Source organism: Pungitius pungitius, chromosome 15, assembly GCF_949316345.1.
Source record: "Pungitius pungitius chromosome 15, fPunPun2.1, whole genome shotgun sequence".
In the NCBI taxonomy this organism is placed as follows: Eukaryota; Metazoa; Chordata; class Actinopteri; order Perciformes; family Gasterosteidae; genus Pungitius; species Pungitius pungitius.
In genome coordinates this window covers 7,220,559-7,230,486 of record NC_084914.1, presented here as the reverse complement: position 1 = coordinate 7,230,486, position 9,928 = coordinate 7,220,559, and the positions used below count along the sequence as shown (strand labels likewise).

Sequence of the window (9,928 nt, the reverse complement as noted above, 5' to 3'; positions counted from 1 at the left end):
AAACTGCCGCGGTGTCCGCCGCTCCAATCGCTGCTCCAAACTGCCGCTGGGTTCGCCGCTCCAATCGCGGCTCCAAACTTCCGCGGTGTCCGCCGCTCCAATCGCGGCTCCAAACTGCCGCTGGGTTCGCCGCTCCAATCGCGGCTCCACAGCTGCTCCTTTTACAGCACCAAACTGCTGCCGCTCCTATCCCACGAAGCGAGTTTTTCGACTTAAATGTAGAGGCCCTTTGCCTCGCACATTGAGTTCCTCTTGGTTGGGGTTTCGTGTGGATTGTTTTTGACGCGTGACAAAGTTCATGAGTCAACCAGTCTTTTTGCTGTCCTTTATTTTGTTCTTCTTTGTATATACATACCATTCCCAATCGTTCACGTTTACCTTTACGTTTCACGCTTCACGTTTACCTTTACGCTTGACGCTTCACGTTTCACGTTTCACGTTTCACGCTTCACGTTCGAAAAACTATTTCCCTTCCAACACCCAACCCCTGTGCCCAGTAACCCTTCTGATTATATAGCCATTGCGGCCCAAACTGAAACGCCTCCTCTCACCTCCCTAGGGGGTGGGGCTAACAGACAAACAATAACAAAATGGCTCTTACACAATCTTTATATTAAAAACAAATGGAATAAATCACTGCAATACATTTATTTGTCCAAATGATGCATTTATTGGATGTCGCCATGTGCTTTATCTTGTTAGATTTAATAATTGCATATTTGAAAGACCATTTATTTGTTTTCTTAATTTTCACTGTAAAGCCGACATAGATGGCATAGATCCATCTATGACACTATTGCCATAAAGTGAGAACATTCTTTGAGATATAAATATAATATTGGTCCCCATCTCTATTTGGTCCAAAAGAAAATATGTCTACATTTCCAACAATAAATATAAAAGTCCTTAGTAGTCAGAAACAAATATTGGTAACGCATTTTGTAAACCAAAATAAACAATGAAATGTACATTAAATAATATAAACGGTGATAACAATGGGGAATCACTTACGGTTAACGGCTACTGTTTAATCATAAATTAATTTCAATAAATAGTTGACAGAACTTGGGGTATGTTGATTCCCTGGGGGGCTGTGATACATGTCATAAATAAGACCCCCAGATAATGCTAAGCATACTATAACAAAGAAAATATGCAAGCATTTATAATGCACATGTTTCTTTAAACACTTTAAAAGTATATGAAGTCAAAATGCTACACTACATTGCAGAGTCTTTCACACCTTTCTGACCATTTATCTAAAGAGGCTCTCCATCTCTACTGGAGCCTCATTACACTCTGTCTCTGAAGGGGCTTGAGAAAGCCACAAAGCAACAAAAGTGCAACAATCCCAGCTTCATGTTCTTTGATTGATGCTGACGTTTGATGGATGATTCAGGTGATTTTTCTGTGGGGGGATAAATGAAACTGCGTTTTGGTAAAAGTAATTTGTAATAATACACCAGCATATTCTTACTCAACATTTGGCTCACCTTCTCCTCCGCTGTAAATAAAGCTGCACAAGCCAATGGGCGATTGGAGGCCAGAGTGCAGTCAGCACGGCAGTGAGTGGAGAAAAGTCAAAAGGCCACCAAGATGGTCTCAGAAACTAGAAAAAAAGAAACTCACATTAAAGTGTTTTTTTCTTAATTACTTCAACTTGGTGCTAAAATTAACACAAAAATATACATTTTGAAATAAAAAAAACTCTAAAAGACCATTTTTGCAACAGGTAGGGAGTCTTCCGGCCTTGGCGAAGAGGATCTTGACTGAAAAATTGAAAAAGAAAATATAGAACTGTCAATAAATATATAAAAAAATGTTATGGATACTGTGACCAACAATTGTACATTCCGGTAAACGCACTGTGGTTGAAACTTGGGTGGGTGGTTTCCCCTGTGACACCGAAAGCCCCTCCAGCGCGTGCAGCCTCTGCAACACCGACGCCATGTCCCGCTGCAGCCGCAGCAGAGCTGTAGCTATTTGCTCATTGACGTCTCCTCTGGCAGAGCTGGTTGGATGTCCGCTCTGAGACACGCCACGGCGCGCGGGGTCGACACTTGTACACCGGTGAGAGCTGCAGGTGGTCCTTGGCGACTGTGAACCTGAAACACGGGTCAGAATGGGGCCGCTTGAAAGGTCTGGTTTGGGAGGGATTTGGCAGCGAGGTTGTAGATTGGAGGCTACTGAAACTTCTTAAGGATGGCGAGCATGGTGGAGAAATATACTAAGAAAACATACTTAATGATAATGAATTTCTGCCAATGTAGACATGAAGAACTAGTGAGGAGCATTTAGCGGGGGTAAATGTTCCTCACTAGTTCTTCATGTCTACAAGTGCAAGTTCGTGGAGAACTGCTGTGCTTTAGGCTATGAGCTGCCTTTAAATGCTATAGGAGGACGACGCAATTACACATCTTAGAAGAAAGGTCAATTAGGCACACAGTGTTGGTATAAATCCAAGTCGTCACCTCTCTCTCTTCTTGACACGGAGCTGTTGTGCTGGCTGGAACTAATCCCTTCTTTAAGGTAAGAAGCTCCCACGAGTACTTGATCCTCTCGCCCCTTAAGGGTAGTACTGCTCTCGTAGCAAAGATCCCTTTGCCTCACCGAGGCAGCTCCTGATCCAGGTGAATGTATCTTTGATGAGGATGGCCCCTTGATAGGAAAAGAAGCGTCAACTTCCATTTTAATGGACATAATTAGGTCAAAACAAATAAAAATGATTGTATTTATGATTTTTTTATCCACAATGTAGATGTTATTCAAATTATTCGGGAGTTTTTTAATTTTCTTTCTTTCCTGGGGTTATGAGAAAAGAAGCTCATAACTCTCAGAGAGAAGGTAAATAAGGATATTTCCCACAATGTTGAAACTAGTTCTTTGATGTGGTGCACACTGTGGAGGATGGACACCACACCTCTTCCACGGCCAGATGATCCATTGAGTCACAGAATTCCTCATTGTCGGAGTCTGAACGATGTTTCACCTCAGGAAAAGCATCAGTTTGACCTGAAGAATGATATAATGGTAAGTTTGTTGTTGTTCAATAGAGATAAACAGTTAGTTTCTTATATCTTCTATTTCTATTATTTTGTTTCTGCACCAATAACATTTTCAGTGTGCGATTCATTTTTCAGCTTACTTTATTCTTATAGTACATCAATGGATTTACACAAGAGCAATCTAGAAAACAATAGTTATCATAAACTATTTTTGGAGTATACAGTATACGTATCATGCGAAAATGTGTCTTTCACAACACTCTGATGGGTAATCTTACCACTCAGGTGTCCATTAAAGTGCATATTGGAGTTACACTGGACACTGGGCTCCAAGCAAAAAGCCAGCTCCTCCTCCTCCACCTCGCTGTTGAGGGAGCTGTGTGTCCCGTTGGTGAAGGAGTACATGCTGGGCTCCATGCTGCTGCTGGACCCCCAGGTCTCAGACCGCATCCTCTTTTCCACCATCAGCAGCCTCGGGTCAGGCCTCCACTCTGAGACAGTACAAAAGAAAAAAAGAGATAGTATAACAAAGCATTACAAGAGGGTGCAGTTCTTTTTTAAGTACTGTATGTCTTGTCATTTCTCGCTTTGCATGTAAAAAAAGCAAATAACTTTTTCCTTTATCTCACTTCTGTTCCCATTTACAGTATTTGGATGGAACATGACTTACTTTAATTTAATTTCAATGGAAATTAAAGCTGCAAGCAGCGATGAACGGGCCTTCGCCCCCTTGCACGTCGGGGTGGGGCGGCGGTCGGCCGGGCGCGCGGGTCAAAAAGAGACTAAGGAGACAAAATAAATCACTCTCGGGGCCGGCATTCAAACCTTACTCTGTGGTCTCATGAACGGAATCCACCAAGACAAGGCTACTGCCGAGCTGCAAAAGGCCTGCAAAAAGTTGACAAGTCACATCAGGAGTCTTAATAAATAGGTTGAGGCGATGTACAAAGTGCAAAACCGAAATAGAGGTGAAAAAAAATGATCTTCCGCACCTGGAATCGAACCCGCATCTCCAGCGCCGGGGGCCGAGTGCTCTACAGATGTGCTATCTGCTCTGATACAATGTAGTAATTCGAAACGTCCCTCAAATAGGATTGGTGACTCTCTTGCAAAATTACAGGGAGTGTTCACACTAAAAAAAATTATAGCTGACTTCCTGTTTGTTTTAGAGCATAGTCGTCAGAGACTTTTGCTTCAGTGAGCAGAGCAGAGACAGTTTATGGAGATCGCAGAGTAAACGTGTTTGCATCTCCACCAGTATGTGGCAGAATACGAGTATTTAAACCATAGATGTAATTATATTAAAGTGTCTGTTAGCTGCCCCGCTACCACAAGCGCCCCACGTCAGCTGTTCGCATTAACTCAGCATGTACCGAACCATATTCTCATGTAAAAAAACTAAACATGACAAATTAAATCACTGCTCCTGCATACTGAACAAATATTACATCCTGGATTCATTAAATACATTTTAAGTCACATCAGGAGTCTTAATAAATAGGTTGAGGCGATGTACAAAGTGCAAAACCGAAATAGAGGTGAAAATAAAAAGATCTGCCGTGCTGGGAATCGAACCCACATCTCCAGCGCTGGGGGCCGAGCGCTCTGCAGATGAGCTATCTGCTCTGATACAATTTAGTGGTTTGAAACGTCCTTCAAATAGGATTGGTGACTCTCTTGCAATACTACAGGGAATATTCACACTAATATGGCTATAACTGACTTCCTGTTTGTTTTAGAGCATAGTCGTCAGAGACTTTATTTGAAGTCTCACTTTAATACAATTGTTAAAAAAATCACCACAATTGTAGGTCAAACATGGTGCCGGCGCCGCTTCGTCGAAAACTTCCAGGGGGCGCAATGGAGGGATTTCTTAGCATTTGATCCAAAACTCTACATCAGGTCTGTAAAGGTCATCACCTAGGACACTCAATGAGCTTTCCAAGAGTTTTGGAGTTTGCCAAGGCTCAGAAGATGTGCTTGAACTTTCATGCGAAGATGACGTCGTCACAGCAAGAAAGTTGGTCCAAAACTCCCAATTCTCACTGTGAGCCATCGTCACAGTCTTACGTCTTATATTCCCAGATTTGAAGTTGATCAGATTAAAGGGCTAGGAAATGGACATGTAAATGTAGAAACTTTGCATTGACGTAAGCCAATAGGTGGCGCTATACTTTTTCGAAAATCTTTTCATGGCAATACTTATAGGCCTACACAAGCATCATGAATTAAAATTTCTAGCCAGAAATATCAATGTTCCTTGGAGTTATACCATTTTACATATTTGAGGAAAATCGTCAAAAATCGTCCAAACTGCACGCAAGCTCACGCCCAGGTAGTTTTATGAAAACTCTTGATTTTAATAACTTTTGACCCCAAGGGGGTCAGGATCAACTGGCCCGATTTTGAAATCGATCGGATTTAAACTCTCGGAGGAGTTCGTTCGTTTGTAAAACCAAAATACGGTGGAAATTGCGAAAAAAAGGCCAAAATACAGTAAATCACCATAGCGCCCCCTAATGTTCGATTTTATTTTAATTCTCAGGGGAAGTTCTACAACCCAATGTGAACATGTCCTAAAGATTTGGTGGCGACAGGCCTTTTACTTTTTAAGTTATTGGTCTTTCCTTTTTAGGCCACACCCCCGACAACTTGATTGGTCCATCAATTAAAAACCCAATGAGATATCAACAAGCTTTTAATAACTTTTGATGGCATTGAGCCAATGATCATTTTGGTGAAGATTTCGTCAAAATCGGACCAAGCGTCTGGGAGGAGTTCGCAAAAACGTGTTTTTCACAAAATTCAAAATGGCGGCCATAAAACGGTAGGCGCATTTGCATACCATGATTGACTTTTTTGTAGAGCCCATCCAAGAGCACCTGTGTGCAAAATTTCAAGTCAATCCGTAAAAGTGGACAAAAATGTCCCCAGAGGCAGCACTTTAGGGGGCGCTAGAGAGCACTTCTTTTCATCGCCAAATTGCGCGACCCCAAGAATATATAAATTTTTCGCACTTCTGAAGCGCATGCAAAAATTCAAGAGTTTTTGAACATGGCAAAGGCCCCAAAAGTGCGATTGAAGTGGTGAAATAATAAGAATAATAATAAGAAGAATTCTTGCAATTTCAATAGGGCTTTCGCCCGACTTTCAGTCGGCTCAGGCCCTAATGATGTGGATCCTATACCCTTAAAATGGCCCCAAGAGAAATAAAAGTGTGACTCCTAAACTCCCCAAAAACTGCAGTTACTCAAATGACCACTTGAGGCCCCCTCAGACTCAGAATCATGTTCAAATGCTCAAATTTACAACCAGAAATAAAAATGACTAGAGACTGCAACAAAATAAGGTTTTGATGATACATCACCCTATGAATCATGTGAAACTACTGCTGGTGTCATGTTTATCCTCTATAACACAGCACATTTCACGCCACAACAACTTCTGCTACAGGTGGTACCTTTTTCCTCATCCTCTTCCTCCTCCTTGTCTTCATCGTATGCGTTGTCTTCTTCATCCCCATTCTCCTCTTCCTCACTTTTCCTCCAATCACAACTTTCCACTTTTCTCTCAAATTCACTATTTCCATTGCTTCCCTCTGCCTCCTCGCCGCTTACGACACTGCTATCATCTCCTCCGAGATTTTGAATATCGTCCCACAGATCCCCGTAGCCTGAGCGACGAGGGAAACATGCTTACTTAACTCTCTATCTAAGTCCACGTTGCTCAGTGCACATCTACATAAAAGAAAAGAAATACTCACAGTACTCTACATCAATACAACAAAGTGCAGGTAACACTAAAAGCGCTAACACTAATAGCACACTGACTAACTACAGCACACATAGATTATACAAGCACGTTTCCTCTAACAATCTCTTAATGTTCCGGCAGTGTAAGCAAGAGAAAACACTTATCACTCTTTTGTCAAATAAAACTGTGTTGAAAGCAAATTATGCTCTGAAATGAACTTGTGCAGCTATGGCGAACAATAAAGACTTGCCTTCCATTGTCGGTTTGACAAACTGTTTTATCAGCCCACCTAGTGATGAAGACACAAGTAAGACAGGCTCAGTGCTACAGAAAATGTCATCTGTGTGACTAACAAAGGTGGGTAACAGCAGCACTTCATCCCGCTTGCTCAACTTGGATTGCATTCTGCTTTTAAAATGGCATCACTGATCATGTACATTACCTGCACTGTTTGCAAAAGGCCTGGTGAAGGGTCTCCTATCCACCTCATTCTCTTCTTCTTCTTCTCCTTCTCTGTCTGACTCTGCGTAGAAGTTGCCAAGCTTCTTTACCAGATCGGACACTTCGTCAGACATTGGGATGGTCTCCAAAATCTGAGAACACATTATTAACGCATGTTTATGCATGTTCTTTTGAAATGGCTACATTAGTGCTTTAGCATTGTGCAGTGCAGTGCAACTTTCAATAGGCCACCAGAAAACAATTGAATTCATCATTTCATATAGCAAAGGCTGACTGATTTATCCGCCGCACCATATAATTAAAGCTGATTAAAAACAGCTGAAAATTGAAGGACCTGAAAATACAATTTGTCAAAGTGGTTTGATGTTTTTCCAAAATAGCTGAATCAATTCATGAAGTGAGTCCTCATCAACAGGATTAAAACATGCACTTAGCATCAACATGCTGGTCATCAAGGTGCTCACAATGACAATGCTAATCCAGATGTTAAGCAAGTATATTGTTTACCATACACTACCCTGGTTTATTAAGTTGGCATTTTCTAATTAGCAATAGACACAAACTGCAATTGGGTCTTATCAGCCTCCATATGCACATATTGAATATACATAAATATAGACTCTTTGTTATGCCACAGATGTTTCTCATAGAACCTGTCTGTTTGTCTACTTTTATTCTTATGCATACTGCCTGTATTCATCTTTAGTTGTTTCTGAAAGGACTTACCCGCTGGATGTCCTCAACATAATTCTCCATGGCTTCCTTCTTTGTCATATTTCCCAAAGACCTCCACGCATCCCTGAAGAAACAGAGTCTGACTTCAACACTTGAACCCTTAGAGGAAAATCAACACTGAATAGCTTCAAAAAAAGTGGGAATACAGAAATTTCCCCAATGTTGATCTCTTCTGTATTACTGCAGAATTGTCCATACTTGCGGTACTGTGCCTTAATATTTGAGTATTACATTATTAAAGTAAGTTGCGGATTATGAACAATGGCACTTTATGGGAAGTGACTATGCCTTTGAAATAGGCTTTGAGTGGACTCTGACAGCATTAATATTAGTTACTTAGTTTGTCTGAAACGTGCAAATGCACCAGCTGTCGGCATCCTCTGTTGCCATTAGCAACAACTCTGTATTTTCTTTGTGGAACAACACAATCACCTGTGCATTAAGACAACATAGTATACCATTTAGCCTTTCCACTCGGATCCCAGAAGCCATTAGGTCTCGAGATGTTGCAAGGCCCCAAAGTGGCCTGCTTGTAGTAACCATCGAACATCAGCATCATGTCATCAGATGGCTGAAAAGGACCTGGGAAATGAAAGAGGCAATTAATACATAAATGTTTCTTTTTTATACACCTACATACATGCACACACGTATGTTCGACGTGGAGTGGATAGACTTGACTGATTTGGTTAATCAGCTCTTATCCTTATAGCAGCTTTATCATTAGGGGGGTAGTTAAGTTCAGCTCTGCATGTAGGTCGATCACGTGGAGTGTTTACACACAAACAGGCACCAGACTGTCCCATCTCTTTCAGACTAGGATAGAGCAGCATCACCTTCTTCAGGAAAACTCTGGATCACTTTAACTGCAGCAACAAATTTCGCCTCCAGGCTGTGTGTGTCCTCGTCCGGCGCCATGCCGAATCGCAACAAGGATGAAGTGATGCAGTCCTGACATCTTTAAAAGAATATACGAAGCAATTGAATGTGAAAGCAAATCAGAACAGCAAATTACACTTTAAAACAATGTGGTCACTGCTGCTGATTGTCACGTGTCTTATCTAAGGATGGCAGGCTGTTTCTTCTTCAATCTTAAATTGAAACCTGGGGCTAAATAAGATACATTGTCGATTTAGCGTCAACAGACTTGCATTCTATGATTGTTCCTACGGCTGATTTGTTAGAAACTCACCAAGAACTTCACTTTCGCCGGTGCAATAATGATTTCATTAACCCGGATGATTGTCAGCAATATGCAGCAGAAAAGCTAATTTCCACTCCGGTGAGTCGCGTCAAGGATGAGCCGAACGTCTGGTTCATAAGTACAAGTAATTACGGGAAATGTAGTTTTTACCGAACAAGCGTCGTGTCGTAGAGGGTCAAAACGTAAACGTTCACCACTTCAAGCCCCAGAAGCCCACCTCAGCCGGGGATTTAAACCGCGGTGATTTATGGGAAGTGTAGTGTTGCCTAGCTAACCCTTAAGTGTCCTTAAAAAATAAATTGATTTAACAGTGCTTTTATGAACTCATAGAGTAACAACATTTTTTCTCTGTATTTTTAATCTTTACTGTCAAAAGCATAGGTCAAAATGTATATTGTATGTATATTTCTAAGCAAATGTGTTCATGTAGTCCATACTATCCTGTTACTACCAATAATCGTTTATGGCTCTATAATGTATGTTTAGAAAGTAATGAGTGAGAGGAAAATGTTGATGTTTGTTGTTACTTTAACGGTAAGAATATTTAGACCTTTCTTGTCTGTTCCTTTTATATACTATCTGATTTTAAGATGGTGTAGTGTCCTTAAACCTCCGATATATTATTCATATTGTACGTGTTGATTTAGAATAATGAAAATCCACTATTTTACGAAACAATTGGAACCCCAAATAGTGTAATAACCGTAATTATTTTTTTATTTTGGCTAACATTTTTACAGATGGAGCAAACGGCATCACAGCGAAACCT

General features: G+C 41.1%; 1 protein-coding gene across 3 annotated transcripts; it reads right to left on the bottom strand.

Moving 5' to 3' along the window:
• Positions 1-791: 791 nt before the first annotated feature.
• LOC119209372 (acyl-CoA-binding domain-containing protein 5-B-like) lies at positions 792-9,294 on the bottom strand. 3 transcript variants are annotated; one of them, XM_037458659.2, is made up of 14 exons: positions 9,148-9,294; positions 8,792-8,913; positions 8,414-8,537; positions 7,947-8,019; positions 7,201-7,351; positions 7,009-7,047; positions 6,466-6,678; positions 3,284-3,496; positions 2,921-3,012; positions 2,472-2,658; positions 1,867-2,105; positions 1,719-1,769; positions 1,494-1,609; positions 792-1,408 (listed from the first exon to the last, which is right to left on the bottom strand). In XM_037458659.2, exons 2-14 carry the CDS (start codon positions 8,871-8,873, stop codon positions 1,396-1,398), a joined length of 1,593 nt encoding a protein of 530 aa, XP_037314556.2. In that variant the 5' UTR covers positions 8,874-8,913; positions 9,148-9,294; the 3' UTR covers positions 792-1,395. The 3 variants fall into 3 exon arrangements, with proteins under 3 accessions (XP_037314556.2, XP_037314557.2, XP_037314558.2); XM_037458660.2 differs by lacking the exon at positions 6,466-6,678; XM_037458661.2 differs by lacking the exons at positions 6,466-6,678; positions 7,009-7,047.
• Between the last annotated feature and the right edge of the window lie 634 nt (positions 9,295-9,928).

Coding starts and splice junctions, on each gene's coding strand:
- LOC119209372 (XM_037458659.2), bottom strand. CDS start 8,873: ATGGCGCCGGACGAGGACACACACAGCCTGGAGGCGAAATTTGTTGCT. Junction 7,352..7,946: donor ATGTTGAGGACATCCAGCGG/GTAAGTCCTTTC, acceptor ATGTGTTCTCAG/ATTTTGGAGACCATCCCAAT. Junction 6,679..7,008: donor TGTCAAACCGACAATGGAAG/GCAAGTCTTTAT, acceptor CTCGTCGCTCAG/GCTACGGGGATCTGTGGGAC.